This window comes from Salvelinus namaycush, chromosome 8, assembly GCF_016432855.1.
Source record: "Salvelinus namaycush isolate Seneca chromosome 8, SaNama_1.0, whole genome shotgun sequence".
Taxonomy (NCBI): domain Eukaryota; kingdom Metazoa; phylum Chordata; class Actinopteri; order Salmoniformes; family Salmonidae; genus Salvelinus; species Salvelinus namaycush.
The window spans coordinates 41,153,167-41,177,990 of record NC_052314.1 but is presented as its reverse complement, the minus strand read 5'-3'; the positions used below and the strand labels follow the sequence as shown (position 1 = coordinate 41,177,990).

Here is a 24,824-nt window from a genome sequence, read left to right as displayed (position 1 = left end):
GTAAAATGACTGAAAATAACAGTAGCGAGGCAATATATAGTTGGTACCGGTTAGTTGGGCTAATTGAGGTAATATGTACATATAGTTAAAGTGACTATGCATAGATGATAAACAGAGAGTAGCAGCAGCGTAAAAGAGGGGGTTGGCGGGTGAGGGGTGGCGGGACACAATGCAAATAGTCCGGGTATCCAATGTGCGGGGGGCACCGGTTAGTTGGGCTAATTGAGGTGATATGTGTGTGAATGTATAGTTAAAGTGACTATGAATAGATGATAAACAGAGTAGCAGCAGCGTAAAAGAGGGGTTGGCGGAGGGGGAGTGGCGGGACACAATCCACTCCCGTAGCCAGGGGAATTTGTATACCAGAAATGATTTATTTTACTTATGTGTGTGTAAAATGTTACTGTTCTCAGATGTTTTATTACTAGATTTTAGATTTCTTTGCTAAATGCTATATATACAGTTTTTAGCTGGAATGGAATGTTCATATGCTGTATATTGGACTGATATGTGGTTGTCTCACCTAGCTATCTTAAGATGAATGCACTAACTTTGATGTTGATAAACCTAGCAGTACTACTTATTTCTGTAAAAGTGAGGCGGATATATACTGTAGCGTTATGCAAAAAAACATGATTATTTGTCTCTCTCTAAAATGAAACCATCATGTGATAGATTTGAACCAAATACATGTCTGTCATTGAATAACCCCATGTCATGATTAGATAGTGAAAAAACACTAATCTCTTTCATACGTTTTTTAAACAATAAAATCTAATATGCCAACTTAAAAAAATATATACATATTGATTCATTTGAAGTAAACCTCACGAAGTGGCCCCTTTAGAACTTCCCCTTTTTCCGCTCAATTACGGGACTACTAGCAGGTGTTCTTAATGTTTTGTATATTTAGTGTATAATGCTATTTACTGTATGATTGGGTGATGTTGTTTGTAGGTTGTGCAGAGGCAGAGTTGAAAGAGTTCGGTCCCCACTACAGGACACAGTACTCTGTGGTCTTCTTCTCCCAAGTCCAGGATGAGCTGCAGCAGCCAAAAGAGAAAATAAAACAGCTCCTCAAACAGAGGGTAAGGAGTGTGTGTGTGTGTGTGTGCGTGTGCGTATGTGTTCAATGGATCTCTCCATTGATTACCGCTGAGGACATGGTATCAAGACATAATCTCTGTGTTGATCCAGGGTCCTCCGGAGGCGGGGGAGGTGCTGTATGAGGAACAAGTCCTTCATTTTGAAGCAACCAGGTGGGAAGAGAGGTACGTGGTGGTGCGTGGCAACTACTGCCTGGAGTGCCACAGCAGCTTCGAGGTGAGCAGGACACTCTTATGACACTCTTTTTAACAGCCATAAGGAGGACATAGTCATTGGGGCGGCAGGGTAGCCTAGTGGTTAGAGTGTTGGACTAGTCACCGAAAGGTTGCAAGTTCAAATCCCCGAGCTGACAAAGTACAAATCTGTTGTTCTGCCCCTGAACAGGCAGTTAACCCACTGTTCCTAGGCCGTCATTGAAAATAAGAATTTGTTCTTAACTGACTTGCCTAGTTAAGTAAAGGTAAAAAAAAAAAAATTGGGGAGACATTTTGTCTGAATAGGTGAATGAATAAGCAGCATAAGAAAAGTGTATACAGTATTTGAGCTAAATAAATAACAGAAAAATTGAAATAGACCTCGTGCAGTGACTCCTTTCTTCCAGACCTTTGTGAAGGGTGTGCCCCCGCGCCACAAGCTGCTGCCAACAGGGGGCACAGTGCTCACCACAGAAGAGAAATACATGGCCATGGTGGACAAATGCTTCCCTGTTTCTGAAACCAACAGTGAGTATATCATGTAATAGGATGTCCGTTTTGGGTATCCATACTTGTGTATGACATGCACAGATTCAGTTAGGTAAAGGAAGCAAACTAGCAATGTCGAAACTGACTACCTATGCTGTGTCTCCTTATTAATATATATACAGTACCAATCAAAAGTTTGAATACACCTACTCATTCAAGGGTTATTTTTTATTTGTACTATGTTCTACATTGTAGAATAATATTGAAGACATCAAAACTATGAAATAACACATATGGAATCATATAGTAACCAAAAAAAGTGTTAAACAAATCAAAATATATTTTATATTTGAGATTCTTCAAAGTAGCCACCATATGCCTTGATGACAGCTTTGCACACTCTTGGCATTCTCTCAACCAGCTTCATGAGGTAGTCACCTGGAAGGCATTTCAATTAACAGGTGTGCCTTGTTTGTGGAATTTCTTTCCCTTTTTAAGGCGTTTGAGCCAATCAGTTGTGTTGTGACAAGGTAGGGGTGGTATACAGAAGATGGCCCTATTTGGTAAAATACCAAGTCCATATTATGGCAAGAACAGCTCAAGTTAGCAAAAAGAAACGACAGTCCATCATTAATTATCATTAAGGTCAGTCAATACGGAAAATGTCAAGAACTTTGAAAGTTTCTTCAAGTGCAGTCGCAAAAACCGTCAAGCACTATGATGAAACTGGCTATCATGAGGACCGCCACAGGAAAGGAAGAACCAGAGTTACCTCTGCTGCAGAGGATAAATTCATTAGAGTTACCAGCCTCAGAAATCGTCAATTAACTGCACCTCAGATTGCAGCCCAAATAAATGCTTCACAGAGTTCAAGTAACAGACACATCTCAACATCAACTGTTCAGAGGAGACTGTGTGAATCAGGCCTTCATGGTCGAAATTGATGCAAAAAACCCACTACTAAAGGACACCAATAAGAAGAAGTGTCTTGCTTGGGCCATGAAACAAGAGCAATGGACATTAGACCGGTGGAAATCTGTCCTTTGGTCTGATGAGTACAAATTATTCTACAATGTAGAAAATAGTCAAAATTAAGAATAACCCTTGAATGAGTAGGTGGGTGTGTGTGAGTGAGTGTGAATGTGTATGGCTTAAGTTACACGCCCTGTCTGTTGCTACACAACATTGCGCACTCACAATGGTAATCCCTTCTCGCAGACAGTCTCTATGTGGGGTTTGCTTCGTTTCCTACTTGTCTAGTGAAATGTCAATGCAAATACCCTGGAAACAAACATTCTGGCCTAAAACCTGTTCAAACCTGCCTACAGGGACACAGAAGCGTAGGGAAACCAGTCTTTATATCCGGACTGATATTACCATTCCATCCACTGAGCACTGATACATGCTGTGTCTCTCTGTTTGCAGATTCTTTCATTTAGTTTCTGTTGCCATTCCGAACACTTATTTTGAAAGTTGCCCAATTTCAGTCGAATACTTTGTTGTTCCCAAAACTCCCACCTCAACTGCTTTTAGATGTGTAGAGAGCACAGTGAGTGGGTGTTCGTTTTTTGAGTCCTTGCTTCTCTGGGAGAAGCAGCATTACCTTTCCTATTACAGACGGCCACAAATGCAGACCGAGGCTGTTGTTTTTATCACACTTGATCATATGTTTTCTCATGAGAGATGAATACTACCTTAAAATAGATACTTGATCATCAAATGTTTCGTCCTTTGGAATGGCCAGTGTGTTCCTCTAGAAAAACCAGGCAGGCTGGTGTGCGCATGTGAGGGTGAGTGTGTCTGTGGGTGCGTCTGGGTGGGTGTATGTGTGGCCCAGCATGATGTGTGTAATAGTAATTGCCAATGTGGTATGACCAACATGATGATGTGTGTGTTTCCATTGCAGATGTGAATGAAAAGTTTGCCCCTCCTATAATTGGCATGCCTGGACAGTTCCCTGTGTACCTCAGGCTTCCGTACCGTAGGGATTACTACTTCTGCTTCCGACAGGATGCTCGCCAAGCTGAATTCCTCTCCATCCTCTCCGACTGCATCCGCCACCAGAACCAAGGTAACTAACCAGCCAGAACGAACGGTTACCATGGTAGCAGGTTCGCCACACCAGCACTGAAGCAAATATGCATAGGCTTAACTTTGAATAACATTTTCATGTAGGGTCTCCTGAGGGAGGAGAGCAAACACAAGGCTCAGTCAGAACTAAGGCCAGGGCTGTGCTCCAATTCTCTACCGTTCACTCTGAAGTGTGCAGCCACTTACCCCCCCCCCCCCCCCCCCCCCCCCTCTTGTGTGTATGGGACATAGTGGAAACTCCCTCTAGCCCATGTTTTCACCATGTTTTGTTAGTGCACACTTTGTGGAGACAAGTAGGCAATTGGAACACAGCCCAGATCTGACTTCCTTGTTAAAAGACAGAGAAGCATCACACATTTCTTCCCACTTCTCTCTCTCTCTTTCTATCTCTTTCTATCTCTTTCTATCTCTGTCTCTCTCTGTCTCTCTCTGTCTCTCTCTGTCTCTCTCTCTCTCTCTCATTCTCTCTCTCTCTCATTCTCTCTCTCAGACTTCCTAAAGAAGAAGACAGTTGAGGTGCAGGCCTTCCTCAAAGCAGTCCACCTCTACAGACAGGAGAAGGGCAGCTATGACTCCTGGAAAATGCTAATTGGCAGTGACGTCAGGGTAGGTTACTGGTTCTGTTTCTATGCTTAAAACACTCACATCAGCAGATACGGATTCCCTTGACACTCTTTCTCTCTCTACCCCCCCCCCATCCCCTGTTAGTTGATGGCAGTATAATTGGGCAATTGTGTGGTCAGGGAGCATTTGTGATACCAGGAAGTTAAGTTAGAGGTGCAGGAAACAACCCCTCTTACTGCAAGGAGGCCGCCACTGTCCTACTGCACTCGCACACCTCCGCATTCACTTATTTGTGCGTGTGTGTGTGTGTGTGTCTGTTCTTACACCTCTCTCATCATAGCTTAGTACTGCGTCGAATGTTTTCAACGCCAAGTGTAGAGATGTTGCTCCCAGAGAGTTTTGCTCTGTAGTTTCACCATGTGTTTGCAGTATTACTCACCGGCATGTTTTTCAGGGGTAAATCAATCTGCGTGTTCTCATATGATTTGGATGTTTGATATGCATGGTTCGTAAGATTTGTACAAATACATTGTGTGTTTGTGTGTGTATAGGTACTGGCCAACCTGGTTATGGAGGAGCTGTTGCCCTCTTTGGAGAAGGACATGCTGCCTCATCTAAAAGCCAGGAAGACAGAGAGGAAGAGAGTGTGGTTCGCTGTGAGTCACGCTACCAATACTAAAGTATGATGATAATGACCCGTGTGCGTGTGTTTATTTCCTTAAACCCTAACCCCTCTCTATTCTGCACCACAGACCGTAGAAGCGGCCTATATCCTGGTGCAGGAGTGTCTATTTGAGGGTATGTCTGCTCTGAAGGAGGAGTGTAGGAAGGCAGCTCACCAGCAGGAGGTGCTGATACGCTCTGATATGGACCAGATCCTCAACTCCAGAACCTACCTGGAGGGAAAACTACGAGGTACCGACTAACCCTGGAGAGAGAATCAATCCAAAATCTGCCCCCATACTATACTTGTTTACGGTTAGGGGTTCATTTAGAAATCAGCAAGAGAGTTTGGGCTATGCAGCTCTCAGTCACTACAAGACAAACAGGCTGTACAAATGCAATCCTTTACTTGTAATTTGTCACATGATACTGTTTTACATGAATGCATCCATATGAGCGTGAACATGGCAGATTAACTGCATGTATTTGTGTGTACGTGTGTGTGTGTGTGTGTGTGTATAACTATACTTGTGGGGACCAAAAGCCCCCACAAGAATAGTGAACAAACAAAAAAATGGACTAACGGGACATTTTGTTAGTCCCCACAAGATCAAATGCTATTTCTAGGGGGTATAAGGTTAAGGTTAGAATTAGTGTTAGGGTTAGAATTAGGTTTACGGTTAGTGTTAGGAGCTAGGGTTAGTTTAAGGGTTAGGAGCTAGGGTTAGGTTTAGGTTTAGGGTTAACGTTAGGTTTTCGGATTAAGGCTAGGGGTTAAGGAAAATAGGATTTTGAATGGGACTGAATTGTGTGTGCCCGCAAAGGTTAGTTATACAAGACTGTGTGTGTGTGTGTGTGCGCACATGTTCGTGCATGCGTGCTTGCGTTTGCGTACGTGTGAGATTGTGTGTGTCTGATTTTAGGGGGCTGGGTAGACCTGTTGGAGATCCAGCAGGGCTTAGGTCAGGGTGTGGTATTGGGGCGTTGGTGTACATTATTCTTTTGTTCTGTTCAGTGTTGTTGACACTGATACCTAGCTAACTCCCTGGGAGAGTGAATGTCTCTGTGGGGACAGTAAATGCCACCCAGCAGATTTGATGACTGTACACTGGACTTTATACAATATTCGTGCCCAGGCAGTTTACACACAAGCCATGACAATACCCTCCGTTCAACGAGTTACAATTATCCATTTTAGTCAGCAGCACTTAAGATAGATAACTTGTTTTATATTCATTAAACGCTGTTTTTATTGCATTAATGGAACAGGAGCACTATAGATTCAATCCAGAGAGAGCTTAAACTATGATTCAATGTACAGTACTGTATCTTGTTCTATTGACCAAGCCCTAGCTTGTAGCCAGTTTATCAGAGCAGCTAATGAATGTATCTGTCCTACTGTAGCCAGTTTATCAGAGCAGCTAATGAATGTATCTGTCCTACTGTAGCCAGTTTATCAGAGCAGCTAATGAATGTATCTGTCCTACTGTAGCCAGTGTATTGGAGCCAGCAGAGAAGTTCTGTTCGGAGGGAGTGCAGCCCTACCTGGCCTCCGTACTGGAGGAGCTGATGGGACCAATCAGCTCAGGGTTCCAGGAAGCACGGCTCCTGAGTGACAGCCAAATGGACCAACTGTGTCAGGACTTCCAGGAGGGCGGGGTTACCAATGAACTCAAGCAGGTGCAAACTTCCTCTCCTCTTCTTCTCATAAACAGTCCTGTCTGAGCTATCATTTACTCAAACTATTGACCCCCACTTTGCCTGTTGATTCCGCTTGCTCTTTCTTCTCGCCTTTTCCCTCTCTCCCTCGCCCCTTTTTCCTCTTTCTCATCTATTCCCTTTTTATCAAACTCCATCACCCGTCCTCCCTTTCTGTTGCTTCCTTTTTCATCACCCTCTCTCTCCTTCCTCTCATCCCCTTCTTCCCCTCTCCCTCTATCCAGGCCCTAGCTAAACTGAGTAGGCCAAATCTGTTGAGTTGTTACCAGAGGATCAACTCTCTCCACGACCAGCTGCACGACCTGCAGGAACGCTTTGGCTTCTCCAACATCAGCAGCCTGGTCCACAGCACCCAGATAGACCTACAGCAGGTAAACATTACGCACACACTAAGTGACTAACTAAGATTTTCCACACTTTAATACTTATCAGACAGTCTCAGTGGTTGTGAATATAATATATTTTATATTTGAGGTTCTTCAAAGTAGCCACCCTTTGCCTTGATGACAGATTTGCACACTCTTAGCATTCTCTCAACCAGCTTCATGAGGTACGTACATACCCCAACCAGAGCCATGGATTACAGGCAACATCCGCACTGAGCTAAAGGCTAGAGCTGCTGCTTTCAAGGAGCAGGACTCTAACCCGGAAGCTTATAAGAAATCCCGCTATGCCCTCCGACGGACCATCAAGCAGGCAATGCGTCAATATAGTACTAAGATCGAATGGTACTGCACCGTCTCTGACGCTCGTCGGATGTGGCAGGGTTTGCAAACCATTACAGACTACAAAGGGAAGCACACTCAGGTGCTGCCCAATGACACGAGCCTACCAGCTAAACTGATTCTATGCTCACTTCGAGGCAAATAACACTGAAACATGCATGAGAGCACCAGCTGTTCCCGGAAGACTGTGTAATCACGCTCTCCGCAGCCGATGTGAGTAAGACCTTTAAACAGGTCAACATTCACAAGGCCGCAGGGCCAGGCGGATTACCAGGACGTGTACTGCGAGCATGCGCTGACCGACTCCGAGCATGCGCTGTGCTCAAGAACACTAAGGTAACCTGCCTAAATTACTACTGACCCTTAGCACTGAAGTGCTTTGAAAGGCTGGTCATGGCTCACATCAACACCATTATCCCAGAAACCCTAGACCCACTCCAATTTTGCATACCACCCCAACAGATCCACAGATGATGCAATCTCTATTGCACTCCACACTGCCCTTTCCCACCTGGACAAAGGGAACACCTATGTGAGAATGCTATTCATTGACTACAGCTCAGCGTTCAACACCATAGTGCCCTCAAAGCTCATCAATAAGCTAAGGACATTGGGCCTAAACACCTCCCTCTGCAACTGGATCCTGGACTTCCTGACTGGCCGCCCCCAGGTAGTAAGGGTAGGTAACAACACATCCGCCACGCTGATCCTCAACACAGGGGCCCCTCAGTGGTGCGTGCTCAGTCCCTTCCTGTACTCCCTGTTCACTCATGACTGCACGGCCAGGCACAACTCCAACACCATCATTAAGTTTTCCAATGACACAACAGTTGTAGGCCTGATCACCGACAACGACGAGACACCCTATAGGGAGGAGGTCAGAGAACTGGCCGTGTGGTGCCAGGACAACAACCTCTCCCTCAACATGATCTAGACAAAGGAGATGATTGTGGACTACAGGAAAAAGAGGACCGAGCATGCCCCCATTCTCATCGACGGGGCTGCAGTGGAGCAGGTTGAGAGCTTCAAGTTCCTTGGTGTCCACATCACCAACAAACTAACATGGTCCAAGCACACCAAGACAGCCGTGAAGAGGGCACAACAAAACCTATTCCCCATAAGGAGACTGAAAAGATTTGGCATGGGTCCTCAGATCCTCAAAAGGTTCTACAGCTGCACCATCGAGAGCATGCTGACTGGTTGCATCACTGCCTGGTATGGCAACTGCTCTGCCTCCGACCGCAAGGCACTACAGAGGGTAGTGCGAACGGTCCAGTACATCACTGGGGCTAAGCTTCCTGCCATCCAGGACCTCTATACCAGGCGGTGTCGGAGGAAGGCCCTAAAAATTGTCAAAGACTCCAGCCACCCTGGTCATAGACTGTTCTCTCTGCTACCGCATGGCAAGCGGTACCGGTCGAGGTCTAAAATGCTTCTAAACAGCTTCTAGCCCCAAGCCATAAGACTCCTGAACATCTAATCAAATGGCTACCCAGTCTATTTGCATTACCCCTCCCCACACTTTTACACCGCTGCTACTCTCTGTTGTTATCATCTACGTATATTCACTTTAATAACTCTACCTACAGTTGAAGTCGGAAGTTTATATACACCTTAGCCAAATACATTTTTCACAATTCCTGACATTTTATCCTAGTAAAAATTCCCTGTCTTAGGTCAGTTAGGATCACCACTTTATTTTAAGAATGTGAAATGTCAGAATAATAGTAGAGAGAATGATTTATTTCAGCTTTTATTTCTTTCATCACATTCCCAGTGGGTCAGAAGTTTACATACATATATAGTATTTGGTAGCATTGCCTTTAAATTGTTTAACTTGGGTCAAACGTTTCGGGTTGCCTTCCACAAGCTTCCCACAATAAGTTGGGTGAATTTTGGCACATTCTTCCTGATAGAGCTGGTGTAACTGAGTCACGTTTTTAGGCCTCCTTGCTCGCACACACTTTTTCAGTTCTGCCCACAAATGTTCTATAGGATTGAGGTCAGGGCTTTGTGATGGCCGCTCCAATACCTTGACTTTGTTGTCCATAAGCCATTTTTCCACAACTTTGGAAGTATGCTTGGGGTCATTGTCCATTTGGAAGACCCATTTGCGACCAAGCTTTAACTTCCTGACTGATGTCTTGAGATGTTGCTTCAATATATCCACATAATTGTCCTTTCCTCATGAAGCCATCTATTTTGTGAAGTGCACCAGTCCCTCCTGCAGCAAAGCACCCCCACAACATGATGCTGCCACCCCCGTGGTTCACGGTTGGGATGGTGTTCTTCGGCTTGCAAGTCTCCCCCTTTTTCTTCCAAACATAATGATGGTCATTATGGCCAAACAGTTCTATTTTTGTTTCATCAGACCAGAGGACATTTCTCCAAAAAGTACGATCTTTGTCCCCATGTGCAGTTGCAAACCATAGTCTGGCTTTTTTTATGGCGGTTTTGGAGCAGTGGCTTCTTCCTTGCTGAGCGGCCTTTCAGGTTATGTCGATATAGGACTCGATTTACTGTGGATATAGATACTTTTGTACCTGTTTCCTCCAGCATCTTCACAGGGTCCTTTGCTGTTGTTCTGGGATTGATTTGCACTTTTCTCACCAAAGTACGTTCATCTCTGGGAGACAGAACGCGTCTCCTTCCTGAGCGGTATGACGGCTGCGTGGTCCCATGGTGTTTATACTTGTGTACTATTGTTTGTACAGATGAACGTGGTACCTTCAGGTGTTTGGAAATTGCTCCCAAGGTTGAACCAGATGTGGAGGTCTACAATTTTTTTCTGAGGTCTTGGCTGATTTCTTTTGATTTTCCCATGATGTCAAGCAAAGAGGCACTGAGTTTGAAGGTAGGCCTTGAAATACATCCACAGGGACACCTCCAATTGACTCAGATTATGTAAGTTAGCGAATCAGAAGCTTCTAAAGCCATGACATCATTTTCTGGAATTTTCCAAGCTGTGTAAAGGCACAGCCAACTTAGTGTATGTGAACTTTTGACCCACTGGAATTGAGATACATTGAATAATAACAATTGTTGGCAAAATTATTTGTGTCATGCACAAAGTAGATGTCCTAACCGACTTGCCAAAACTATAGTTTGTTCAGGATACGCCTAAAATGACATACCCAAATCAAACTGCCTGTAGCTCAGGGCCTGAAGCAAGGATATGCATATTTTTGGTACCATTTGAAAGGAAACATTTTGACCTTTGTGGAAATGTAAAAGGAATCTAGCAGAATATAAAATAATATATCTGGTAAAAGATAATACATAGAAAAAACCAACTGTTCTTTAAAAAAAATTGTATCATCTTTGAAATGCAAGAGAAAGGCCATAATGTATTATTCCAGCCCAGGTGCAATTTAGATTTGTCCACTAGATGGCAGCAGTGTGTGCGCAAAGTTTTAGACTGATCCAATGAACCATTGCATTTCTGTTCAAAATGCTGTATCAAGACTGTCCAAATGTACCTAATATGTTTATTAATAACTTTTCATGTTCAAAATTATGCACTCTCTTCAAACAATAGCATGGTATTCTTTCACTGTAATAGCTACTGTAAATTGGATAGTGCAGTTAGATTAACAAGAATGTAAGCTTTCTGCCAATATCAGTTATGTCTATGTCCTGGGAAATGTTCTTGTTTCTTACAACCTCATGCTAATCGCATTAGCCTACGTTAGCTCAACCGTCCCGTGGAAGCGACACCGTACCAGGAAGAAGATAACAAGACATTTGTGGAGAGGTTGAAAAACGAGTTTTAATGACTACATCCTAAGTGTATATAAACTTCCGACTTCAACTGTACATTTAAAAAAAAAAAGTGGCCGTCCCGTCCAAGCCTCTCTTCGAAGGCATTGAGTTCCTCCAATGTAAGCATTGGCAGTATAGGTTCTGTACATGTACATATTACCTCAACTAGCCGGTGCCCCCGCACATTGACTCTGAACCGGTAACCCCCTGTTGTCACGCCCTGACCTTAGTTATCTATGTTTTCTTTATTATTTTGGTTAGGTCAGGGTGTGATGAGGGTGGGTATGCTTGTTTTGTATTGTCTAGGGTTTTTGTATGTCATGGGGTGTTTGTAAGTCTAAGAATATGTAGGTCTATGGTGGCCTGAATTGGTTCCCAATCAGAGGCAGCTGTTTATCGTTGTCTCTGATTGGGGATCATATTTAGGTTTCCATTTTCCCTTGGGTATTTGTGGGTTCTTATTCTATGTTTAGTTGCCTGTCTGCACTAGCCATATTAGCTTCACGGTTCGTTTTGTTGTTTTGTTCAGTGTTCATTCTTTAAATAAAGAAGAATGTACACTTATCACGCTGCGCCTTGGTCTCCTCCTTACGACGGCCTTGACACCTGTATATAGTCTCGCTATTGTTATTTTACTGCTGCTCTTTAATTACTTGTTACTTTCATTTCTTATTCTTATCCGTATTTTTGTAACTGCATGGTTGGTTAGGGGCTCGTAAGTAAGCGTTTGGAGCATGTATTCAGCACATAGGGGCGGCAGGTAGCCAAGTGGTTAGAGCGTTGGTCCAGTAACCGAAAGGTTGCTAGATCAAATCCCAGAGCTGACAAGGTAAAAATCTGTCGTTCTACCCCTGAACAAGGCAGTTAAGCCACTGTTCCTAGGCCGTCATTGTAAATAAGAATTTGTTCTTAACTGACTTGCCTAGTTAAATTAAAAATGTTATTTTTTTAAATGTGACTAATAAAATTGGATAATTTCATAGTTTTGATGTTTTCACTACATTCTACAATGTAGAAAACAGTAAAAAATAAAGAAAAACTGAGTAGATGTGTCCAAACTTTTGACTAGTACTGTATGCACAGTGTGTCATTGATTGATGAGCTCCCGGTTAATTCCTCCATGTCCTGTGTTCAGCTGGTGGAGAATGCAGCGTACACATTCCATCTGCTGCTCTACAAGGACATAGAGGACAACCCAGGCAACGCATGCTCTGCCATGGAGAAGTCCAGGCACAAGGTGCTCAAGGTACGCTGCTTATTCATTATTACCCGTCTGTGTCTAAAGCACAGTTACGTCACAGGCATACAGAGGAACTCACTGAGACAAGCACGGATCAAAATGAATGTTTATATGCTGATTAAACTCTCTGTGTGTTGCAGCAATATGACTATGACAGCAGTACGGCGAGGAAAAGGATCTTTCATGCGGCCTTGGTGGGGATCACCCTCCCTCACATCAAGAAGACCCTGGCCCCCACTTACAAAACAGTGAGTCAATACACATACTTTACCCTTTAACCTAACACTAGAACAAATACACATAACCTGGCCCCCACCTTGTAGCAACTTATAATGTAAAAACTGCCAATGATGTAATAACAGTTAATAATGTAGTATATTTTGCATTTATAATGTAATAAATGTTGATAATGTAATATATTGCCAATAATGTAATAAATATGCTCAATGCGTAACGTAATAGTTTTTCACATAATGTAATAATTAAATTATTATTATTACATTCTGAGTTGATTATAAAGTGGTTAAAAAAAAAAAAAAGGTGATCAATAGTGTAATAACTCACGTCAACCCCCTTAAGGCAGTGGTCACCAAACGTTTCTGAGCCAAGATCACTCAGGCCGGGATCTACCGCTCAGAATTGGTTAAAAACGATTAAAAACAGTTCTGTAGCAATGAGGTTTGTGCAGTAGGCTATAGTCCCAATACATTAGGACTGCGTATTGGCTATGCTTGAATTTCCCTGGCAATGTTGTTCTTCTCAGACCATTTCAAAATTATATTTCAAAACTTCAGGTGTATGATCACACTGGTCATAGTTATATTAGTTGTGAGACACAGTTGAGTGATCATAAATTGAAGTATATCATTTGCTTTCATTATTTTACTGGACGGATGGTGCCTGCATCTGACGGTCAGTCTCAGCGGAGGGAGAGCATCAGGTGGTCCGCCTCTGCGTCGAACACACCGACTGTGTAATTGCGTTTTGGTACACCAGAAGTACATGAATTTCCAATGGAACGCTGCGTTTGCCTTGCAGCATTTCATTGCAGAGCCAGTTGCAGTGCGTTCGGTGTGATACATATGTTCCATTTATCGAACATATGCATCAAATTGTATGCGTAGACTTGACAGAAAGTAGCAAAATGTGAATGTTGAATTTTTGTTGCACACATATACAGTAAAAACAAAAGTGGGATTTCATAATAAAAACAGTTTGATTGCATAATTTATTTACCTTATTTTATTCATTTATTTGCCAAGTAGCATACATATTATTTATTCGATGACATCAAAAAATGTATTGTGAGAGCCTATAAAATAATTTCCCTTCAAAATGCATAATTTTGGAGCGAAATGCAATAACAAATAGCCAAGATAGCAGAGAGTATTCTCTTTGAGACAAACGTTGAGGAAGTGGTCTTGATTGCGCTGTTGGGCCGGGACCAGCCCCGTCGAAAGCGCAGGTCTATGTGGGTCCAGAGATGGTTAAAGTTCCGAAAGCAAAGTTCCAATGTCTCATCCAAGAGCTTCGACTATTTGGAGAGGAATTTCGAAGTTACTTTCGTCTGGACCGAAGCCAGTTCGATCACCTGCTCCAGATGGTTGGAGCCTGGATCGCCCAGATGGATCCCAACTACCGGGAGTCCATCAGCCCAGTTGAAAGCCTGGCGATTTGTCTCCGGTAAGCTCAATTCTAGTGAATTTTTTAAAGCCTTTGATACTGTAATTGATTGATATTAAATATATTTTATGTGCAACCTAGCTAGCTAACTTTTCCCAAAGTTGGTTTAAAATGATTTTTTAATGATGCAATGTTACCAAATGAAAAGAAAGTTGGGGTGCCTTCTGCCCTGATAAAGGTAGGCTAGTCTTCTCCAGGACCACTTGTTGTTCAAGACAGTTACAGTCATTCATGACATTCCTATTGGAATCACATACACTCTTAGAAAAAAGGGTTCCTATAAAGTGTCCTTCTTTCCCCACAGGATAACCCTTTTTGGTTCCAGGTAGAACCCGTTGGGGAAAAGTTTATATATGGAATCGAATAGGGTTCTACCTGGAACCAAAAAGGGTTCCTCAAAGGGTTCTCCTATGGGAACACCCGGAGAACCCTTTTAGGTTCTAGATAGCACTTTTTTTTCTAAGAGTAGAGTTGGCCTGGGCTACAGTTTATTGATACAGTCATAGACTGAATTGTACCGTTTCAAGGCATTGTTAATGAGGGTTGATGAGTATTACAATATAATTAGTAGAGCATAAACTGTAATGAGGTGGTAGGTACACTACTGGTCAAAAGTTTTAAAACACCTGCACAGATTCAGTTATGTAAAAGAAGCAAACTAGCAATGTCGAAACTGACTACCTATGCCGTGCCTCCTTATTAATACATATACAGTACCAATCAAAAGTTTGAACACACCTACTCATTCAAGGGTTATTTTTTATTTGTACTATGTTCTACATTGTAGAATAATAGTGAAGACATCAAAAGTATGAAATAAGACATATGGAATCATGTAGTAACCAAAAAAGTGTTAAACAAATCAAAATATATTTGAGATTCTTCAAAGTAGCCACCCTAATGCGTTTGAGCCAATCAGTTGTGTTGTGACAAGGTAGGGTTGGTATACAGAAGATAGCCCTATTTGGTAAAAAACCAAGTCCATATTATGGCAAGAACAGCTCAAATAAGCGAAGAGAAACGGCAGTCCATCATTACTTTAAGACATGAACGTCAGTCAATATGGAACATTTCAAGAACTTTGAAGGTTTCTTCAAGTGCAGTTGCCAAAACCATCAAGCGCTGTGATGAAACTGGCTCTCATGAGGACTGCCACAGGAATGGAAGACCCAGAGTTACCTCTGCTGCAGAGGATAAGTTCATTCGAGTTACCAGCCTCAGAAATGGTCAATTAACTGCCCCTCAGATTGCAGCCCAAATAAATGCTTCACAGAGTTCAAGTAACAGACACATCTCAACTGTTCAGAGGAGACTGTGTGAATCAGGCCTTCATGGTCAAAATTCTGCAAGTAACCACTACTAAAGGATACCAATAAGAAGAAGAGACTTGCTTGGGCCAAGAAACACGAGCAATGGACATTAGACCGGTGTAAATTTGTCCTTTTGGTCCGTAGTCCAAATTGGAGATTTTTGGTCCCAACCGCCGTGTCTTTGTGAGACACGGTATGGGTGAACGGATGATCTCTGCATGTGTATTTCCCATGGAGGAGGAGGTGTGATGGTGTGGGGGTGCTTTGCTGGTGGTGACACTGTCTGTGATTTATTTAGAATTCAAGGCACACTTAACTAGCATGGCTACCACAGAATTCTGCAGCGATACGCCATCCCATCTGGTGTGTGCTTAGTGAGACTAGCATTTGTTTTTCAACAGGACCAGGCTGTGTAAGGGCAATTTTACATAGAATTAGAGTGATGGAGTGCTGCATCAGATGACCTGGCCTCCACAATACCCCGACCTCAACCAAATTGAGATGGTTTGGGATGAGTCGGACCGCAGACTGAAGGAAAAGCAGCCAACAAGTGCTCAGCATATGTGGGAACTCCTTCCAGACTGTTGGAAAAGCTTCCAGGTGAAGCTGATTGAGAGAATACCAAATACCAGTGTGCAAAGCTGTCATCAAGGCAAAGGGTGGCTATTTGAAGAATCTCAAATATAAAATATATTTATTTGTTTAACACTTTTTTGGTTACTACATGATTCCATATGTGTTATTTTACAGTTTTTATGTATTCACTATTCTTCTACAATGTAGAAAATACTTTAAAAAAAACAAGGAATGAGTAGGTGTTCTTAAACTTTTTACCGGTATTGTGTATATGAGTAGATAGAATATGTGGGTGGAATTTCAAGTTCGTCACAATATTGATAATTGTTTTGAATTTTATTTCACATTCTTTGAGACCAACTGTCTGGTTGGTGAATACATGCCTGTCCCCAAGGAGGAAGACTGGAGGGCTATCGCTGCTGAGTTCCTGGAGAGGTGGAATTTTCCCAACTGTCTTGGCTCCATTGACGGGAAACATGTAGTAATCCAGGCTCCTCCGTGCTCGGGTTCGCAATTCTACAACTACAAAGGAAAATGAAAAGTGGATCGGCGATGGCTAGAAGGTCGGTGACGTCGACCGCCGAACTCCACCCGAACAAGGAGAGGTCGGTGACGTCGACCGCCGAACGCCGCCCGAACAAGGAGAGGGACAGACTTCGGCGGAAGTCGTGACAGTCTCATTGTTTCTCTTCATTTGGAAGTTATATTTAAGTGAAATTTGGGAGTAAAGACCACACATTAATTAACCTGAAACTCTGAAACTGGAAACACTTATCTCCCTCACTAGCTTTAAGCACCAGCTGTCAGAGCAGCTCATAGATTACTGCACCTGTACATAGCCCATCTATAATTTAGCCCAAACAACTACCTCTTTACCTACTGTATTTATTTATTTATTTTGCTCCTTTGCATCCCATTATTTCTATCTCTACTTTACACTTTCTTCCACTGCAAACCAACCATTCCAGTGTTTTTTTAAATTTTTTACTTGCTATATTGTATTTACTTCGCCACCATGGCCTTTTTATATTTTTATTTATTTATATATATATTTTGTTTGCCTTCACCTCCCTTATCTCACCTCACTTGCTCACATTGTATATAGACTTATTTTTCACTGTATTATTGACTGTATGTTTGTTTTACTCCATGTGTAACTATGTGTTGTTGTATGTGTCGAACTGCTTTGCTTTATCTTGGCCAGGTCGCAATTGTAAATGAGAACGTGTTCTCAATTTGCCTACCTGGTTAAATAAAGGTGAAATAAAAATAAATTAAAAAAAAACCACTTCCCTCTCCCATTAACATCAGTATTATACACACCTGGCATGGTACATCAGGTGAGCAGGAGATCTAATTAAGGTTATACGACATACAGTTAGTATGATAACAATGGACCCTCGGTAACCTAGGGACAATACAAATAGTCAAGTTTACCACCATCTTCACTGGTCTGACAAAATGCAGGTTAGGAAGAGAGTGTTTTTACTTTAATCTGGTCTTAGATCTGCAAATGTGTAGGGAAGAAATAAGCAGATTAAGTCTAAATGAGATATTAATAAACAACTGAAACAACTGACTATGAAAACATTAGACATAAATAAGTATTCAAGTACAGGAAAGAACATGACAGGTATGTGTTGTAAAAATTTTACCAAAAATAAAAACTATTGAAAGAGGTGTGTGTCCATGTATGTGCGTGTAAAAATACAAAAATGTATGTGTAGCCTGTAATCTGTACGAGAACAACAAGAGCATGTATTTTTGGCACAACTGCAGACAGATACAGGGACTACTCATAAAGCCTAGACATAGTAGGGGAACTTCAGACATGGCCATAAAGAGAGAGAGGGCAGGGCTGTCTGAAAAAACTCAAAGTGAATGTGTGGCCACAATACAGGTAAACACACATTTCACCTTTAGTCTTGTAAAAGAACAAGAGCATCTGAATTCTCCGGTGTGTCAGTTTCAATTCAGTCAATTTTCATGCAATCTATGTACAACTAATAATGAATGCTGTCCTACAGTAAGTATTGAGAAACTATTTACTTTATGAATTCCATGAATTTTATACTAAAAAGCCTACTAAGAAAGGACATAGTAAGCGGAATAAGGACAGTTAGAAAATCTCAAGTGAGGACCCTTGGAAAATATCAGTTGCATTTCCTTGATTCCTCGCGTCCTCTCCTCCACCTCCTGCTCAAAACCCATTGGAGGAGAAGGTCAAAACAACAACCAGACAGCTCTCCACTTCCTGTCCTTCCTGTGAGCTGGTCGGCTAAATTGACTCCATCTCTGGAAGTGAAGAGAAAAACAACACTTACAAGCATTACATAAAATAACACCATAAAAGGTGAGATTTATGTTAACTAAATACTGCTTGTATAGTGTAGTTAGTGGCATAAATATTGGAACAGTATGGTAACATTGGTAATTCTTGCTGTTTACTCATGGAATTTGTATTTCAGATCAAAAGATGAATATGACAGGCAAATATTTAGACAGCAAACTTGTTTTCGGATATTTTCTAACCCAGAAACAACAGCTATACATTTGCCTCATATGAATCCTTTGATCTGAAATACCAATTAGCCTACATGAGTATACTGTAAAAATGACCTACTTTACTTCACTGTCGCAATACTTAAGACAATACCTGTGTTGTGGAGAAAAAAAACGTAACATTGAACTCGGCATCGAAAAGCAGCTAATTAATTTAAACCTTGACTGCAGCTTTTCTTTGCTGAGGCAGCCTCTTTAGGGTTGCCACTAGACTGATGGCAAAGAGGGTCTCTTCCTCCTCCTTCCTGTGAGCATCAGGTTGGGCTGCATCCCTCTCGACAGCTTGAAGGAGCCTCTGCTGAAATGAGTGGATCTGGGGGCTGGTACCTCCGATGGCGCCTGGTGTGACTTTGTTCCTCTTCGTGTCTCTCCTCGTTTGTCCCCACGGCCACATCCTGTTCAACAAGGTCCCCAGTGGTCACTTCCGTGAGGGTCATAATAATCTCAGGTGGTCCTAGATCCAGAGGTGCTTCCTCCATTTCAGCATCTTCCATGGCTGCACCGGTGGTGGTCATACTCGTGGATGATGTAGACGTTGTAGAGGGTCTCGCTGCACCGGTGGTGGTCATACTCGTGGATGATGTAGACGTTGTAGAGGGTCTCGCTGCACCGGTGGTGGTCATACTTGTGGATGATGTAGACGTTGTAGAGGGTCTCGCTGCACCGGTGATGGTCGCACTAGTAGATGACAGAGGGTCTCGCTTGTATGGGTAAAAGAGAGTGAATATTACATTTTTGGTTAAAGTAATTACACTATTACACATGCAAAAGTTCTTACATTATCAGCTCCTCTTCCATTATTGGTATTTTATTACATTATCAGTTGCTACACACCTGTAAAACAGTGAGTCTCTCAGCTAGCCTTCAAAACCCTCAAGAAAACAGGGGGAAAGACAGCATAAATGATACTGCCCCAAAAGAATAGTGTTTTGAGAGCACAGGCCTTTACATATTTTTTTGTGTCCTGAAATCTCATTATTGTTTAGAAAATCACAGGTTGAAATGGTTGTTTCTGTGTCTTTAGGCGCTGCAGGGTCTTAAACAGTTAATCTATGCAGACTATTCCAACTTTGTCCATGTTCACAATATCTATGAGGGCATTTTGCTGCAGAGTCTGGACAAGGAAGTCATCAAAGGTATTGTTTCTACTAGATATTGGAGTTATTCATTTGATCTTATTCAATTGTAATACACATTTTAGGCATTACTACAATGTTACTCTCTCTGCTCACCCACACCAATATTATTAGTACGCTTGCTTTTAAAGACGTCTCTGTTTGCTCTACAGTGGTGGAGGAGGCAGCCAGGCTGAAGAAACACAATCTGTTCACAGACACCAGAGACTTCCTGAGCCAGTCCAGCTCCTCCAGCCTCCTCTCCACCCCTTTCATCCCCAGCAACCCAGCCAGGATGCTAGGCTTCCCCGGACAGCTCCAGACCCAGCCTGAGACCCCTACCTTTATCCAGATCCACCCTGAGACCCAGCCCGAAGCCGAGGTAACAGCCCAGCCTGCCTCTCCTCTTCAGGGCAATGGCCTGGTGGTCGGTGGGGGTGCACAAGGGTAGGGCTGTGGCGGTCATGACATTTTGTCAGCCGGTGATTGTCAAGCAAATAACTGCTGTTCTCAGTATTTGACCGTTAATTAACATATTTAGCATCTCCTGGCTTCCACGCACAGCCTACAAGCCACTGATGCAGACCTTTGGAACATCTACATTTAAAAAAAAGTCTAATAAATCCATGTAATATAGCCTACACCATCACAATAAATCCATTAGTTATTTTAGACAGGTCTAAAGAAACATGATATCTAGAAAATGTAGTCTATTTCAGAAGAGCAGAGTAGCATATTCTGAGTTATCCTGATGTTAGGCCCTGATCTGGCAATGCCACATGTCTGTGGGCTACATTAGTTCATTTAGCAGACAAGATTTGCTGAGAATTTAGTGGCATTATTTTATATTATTTTATAGTATGAAGAATACAATTGAACATAGCTGAAGAAAATAGAAAGGATATTTTCTCCAAACGATTTGAGGGAGTGCGCACATGTGGCTATTCTGTGTTGAGCAGTAAACAAAGAAACAGGTACTTCTATATGCATCATTTGTGATTAGATTTTTAGCACATTCTAAGGCTGCATGATGCAACTCTAATGATGATTTGAAAAAAGTTGCATGAAAGGTACATCAGTCTCTCATTCACAATATGACAAGTACTTGATAATGCCTTGAATTTCCCAGCTACATCCCCTTTGTGTGGCCATAATGCCCCCTGAAGAAATCCATTCCTTTTGCGGCCAGGGGCCGTTATGCCCTTGGGATGAATATTATAATTATAATTCCCTTCTCCCTGCTGCGTGCTGAAGCACCTCTCATTCACATGGCTCTCTGTCACGTGATAGGGTCTTTATTACAGGCTACAAATGAAGACAGAGACACATCCGGGACGCAACTGCGCGTGTACTTATCCAAATTCCGAGGCACATATTGAAGATATTGAAAGAACTGTCCACATTTAATTTTCTACAGCCAACAAGATGTGTAGGCCTAATGAACAGCAAAACTACTAGCCTATGTCAATCTACTATCCCTATAGTACAGAGGTTGACCTATTCTGTGCGAGAAATAAATATTCCAAACATAGTCTGGGACGGTTGTGGGATGCGATAGATTCCAAATTAATACAACCACTAGCATAAAAAAAAAACTGTTTTATGCAATGTGGCTGACGCAACAGATGAGAACGTTTAATTTAAGATGTTGATAAACTGTTAGGCTATTTCTTACATTATAAACGCAACAATGTGCACACGGCAGTAAGCTACAAATGCGATTATGCGTTTTTATTATAGGTCTTATTATCAAGGTGCATTTTTATGGTGAAAATGATCTTTCCCAAACTTGACACATATGCCAGTTAGGCTCTACACCCGTTGTAACGTGGATTAATGTGCTTAATTTTAAGAAGTTGTTTGGGCACTTTAGTTGTGATACAAGACTATAGGAGGATGGGCTAGGCTACACGAAGTGTGTGACTATGATTTTAAAAAGTTGCACAAAAAAGCATGTGCTGTTTCTTTTTTTGCCTTAAGCTGGGCATCATTCACAAGTGATAATAAAACAGGGGCAGCAGGGAAAAATACATGTCATCTATGCAATTAAATAGCAAATGGAGGACGCTTTTCTCGTGGTTCATTTTCATGCCAGCTAGGTAGACTATACTCTTGTTGTATAGAGAACCAACTGAGATAGTTCAATGGGACTCTCCAGTCCCAGCCGAGACAGATAAAGTGTCTAGTCCTGCTACAACGGAAACAGCTCAAGTGGACATCCCTGTCCTAACTGAGACAGCTAAAGTGGACATTCCTGCTCTATCTTAGACCACTCATGTTGACACAGGCCCTCCAGTTGAGACAGAGAAGGTAGACAATCCAATTGCCCCTGAAATAGTGACGGTAGAAAAGCCAGTCGCTGTTGAAAAAGGGAAAGTAGGGACACCGACCGAGGCAGAGAAGTAGACACCCAACCACAGTAGCACAAAGCAAAGCTCCTTCCCCCAGTCCGGACCCTGTCCCTGACCCACATCTCCTGTCCCTGTTTGTGTTGTCAACCATGTAGCTGTCATTGACCCTGTAGTTGTTGAAGATTCAGTAGCATGGCTTCTCTCACAATCACCACTACTGAGCCAAAAGCTGATAGAGAGAGCAGTCCTCCTCACAGTGACCCAGCAGTGCTCTCTAGTGGTGAGAAGCCTGTAACTGCCACCAGCAGACTCCAGACTTGCTGCAGCAGTAGAGACCAAAGATGTGGAGGAGCCTGTGACAGCCCCATCCGTCCCCGATGATGGGGATGAGGACTTGGTTACAGATAGCGAGTCGGCCCCCGTCACACATTGAGACCCCTAATGATGATGTTACAGTGGCGTCAGGAGCAGCAGCCCCCGCTAAGGAGGTCAAAGTGTCACTGAGCAGCAGAGGAGATTTCTGTGACCTCTGACCTTTATTAGAGGTCAGTGTGAGTGAATCACCTGTCAGCGTCAGAGGGTGGACCCCGTTCCCCCTTAACCCTGTCGCCGAAGCAACATTAGGCGTTAACGGAGAAGCTAGTGTTGAAGTCACTGCATGTTCTGATTCAACCATAGCATCAGCAGCCAATGTGAATGTAGTCCCTCCACAGCTCCAGCCACCCTCCCTGCTGAGCCAAAGAGGCCCTCCAGGCTGGGGAGCCCGCTGAGCCTGCCCCCAAGGCCCTGGACTGTGTGAAGGAGATCCGGGACCTGGTGGTGGAGGAGTTGGAAGTGGAGAAGATGGTCCAGCGTTACCCAGGTAGTTTTAACCTATAAGAGAGGGGTGACCAGTGAGGGGCCTGATGTCACACAGAGAATAAAGGATGACAAGGGCCCCATTTTATTTTATATCACTGTAATTATGAGGAGTATGGAAATGTGATAGACTATACCCTTGCTGTTGTGGAAACCGACTGAGATTACCTTCACTGTCAAAAAACAAAGTCATTTTTATACAAGCATAAAACTGTACGTTTCCATTAAACTGGTCAAATATGAATGTGTACAATTGTGTTTCTGAGAAGATCAATGTGGTGAGATAACTGGATTATCAAATTCGGGACCAAGGAAAATATCAAATTGACTATTGCAATTGTGTGGAATGAACTTCCGTTTGTGTCATAGATTTTTACATGTATTTTAGATGATTTGAGAACAGTTTGATATATGCCAATTTAAGTTGTTCAATATTAAATCAAGAACACTGCCGTATATTGAATTGGTCCGAGTAGGATATGGGAGGGTTATGTACAGCTATCCCAACAAGAGATACATCCAAAGGCATCATGATTTGAGGAGCTAATGTTTCTTCCAAGTATATTATTATACTGTATACACATAGACCTACTGCATTGATTCCATGAAGAATGAGCCATTTCCAATGGACGTGGTTGCTATGGAGACTGGTCTAGTGTCTTTATATCTGAATGACCTTTAGCTGTGTTGAAATGTCAACATCATCCAGTGCCTGTACATAACATTTTATACTGGCAGGTTGGGAAGGGGCTGTGCATATTCACTGTATATTTAACAGTTAATTGCTAGCTAAATGTAATTAATTTATTGTTTTCAGCTAGTTTTGTGCTCCATAAACTCAGCTAGCTTCAGTGGTAAAGGAAGACAAACACAGTAAATGTTTTATAGTCAAAAAGGTTATTTTATTTAAATAAATAACACACAAGCACTGGGCGGCTGGCTGTTTTTTCTAGACTTCATACAGTACTTTATAGTTTCTCAGACTCTAAAATTTTTCATGGATAAACAAAATTATTGCCACCCTTGATAAAGACTATAAAATAAATACTGACCTACACTGAGTGTACAAAACATTAGGAACACCGGCTCTTTCCATGACAGACTGACCAGGTGAAAGCTAAGATCCCTTACTGATGTCACGTGTTAAATCCACTTTAATCAGTGTTTATGAAGGAGACAAGTTATAGAAGGATTTTTAAGCCTCTAGACAATTGAGACATGGATTGTGTGTGTGCGCCATTCAGAGGGCAAGACAAAATATTTAAGTGTGGTTGCTCTATTTCCTCTACGGCATAAGTACCTTATGGTTGAAGACTCTTCTTTGAGTCATAAAAGTCCATTGAAATTGCATACTTTGAAGAGGTGCGTGGCCACTTGGAGACACCAGTTAGTCCTTACTCAAACCCTTATGTTTTTGTCTTATGTTGCACTTACCCCACATTTTCCAGGAATAGTCTTATGTTACTGAATGTATCCAGAGTATTTTCAGATTTCATTATCAACAAATGCAGTGAAAAGTACAGTAAATGTAAAATGCACATAAAATCAAGTGTAATGTTTGGATTCAGTCTTGTGTCAGGTGAACTGTTGTGTACTCACCTTTGGTCTAATAACTTCCCCATTATCTCCAAACTGTTCCCTTTCAATTGCTACCATGCTTATGCATTTAATATTTATTCTGTTAGAAACATTTAAATGTATCCCTATCCATATAGGCCATTTCCCTATAAATGGTTGAAATGAGATGAACTTAAAGGCCCAGTGCAGTTCTGTGTTTCATATATACTTACACACTATCAGGTTGGGATAATACTG

At 42.3% G+C, this 24,824-nt stretch overlaps 1 protein-coding gene across 1 annotated transcript in view; it reads left to right on the top strand.

The window, feature by feature from the left end:
* Window positions 1-23,858, top strand: part of niban1b (niban apoptosis regulator 1b) — a 34,233-nt gene extending 10,375 nt beyond the window's left edge. Inside the window, exons 2-15 of the mRNA XM_038998800.1 lie at window positions 958-1,088; window positions 1,198-1,323; window positions 1,709-1,829; window positions 3,697-3,861; window positions 4,372-4,487; window positions 4,997-5,101; window positions 5,198-5,360; window positions 6,601-6,788; window positions 7,052-7,198; window positions 12,450-12,560; window positions 12,695-12,802; window positions 19,710-19,821; window positions 19,974-20,182; window positions 22,865-23,858. Of these exons, the coding sequence (XP_038854728.1) occupies window positions 958-1,088; window positions 1,198-1,323; window positions 1,709-1,829; window positions 3,697-3,861; window positions 4,372-4,487; window positions 4,997-5,101; window positions 5,198-5,360; window positions 6,601-6,788; window positions 7,052-7,198; window positions 12,450-12,560; window positions 12,695-12,802; window positions 19,710-19,821; window positions 19,974-20,182; window positions 22,865-22,921 (1,859 nt within the window). The 3' untranslated portion in view covers window positions 22,922-23,858. The remainder of the gene's footprint in view (window positions 1-957; window positions 1,089-1,197; window positions 1,324-1,708; window positions 1,830-3,696; window positions 3,862-4,371; window positions 4,488-4,996; window positions 5,102-5,197; window positions 5,361-6,600; window positions 6,789-7,051; window positions 7,199-12,449; window positions 12,561-12,694; window positions 12,803-19,709; window positions 19,822-19,973; window positions 20,183-22,864) is intronic.
* The last annotated feature ends 966 nt before the right edge of the window (window positions 23,859-24,824 follow it).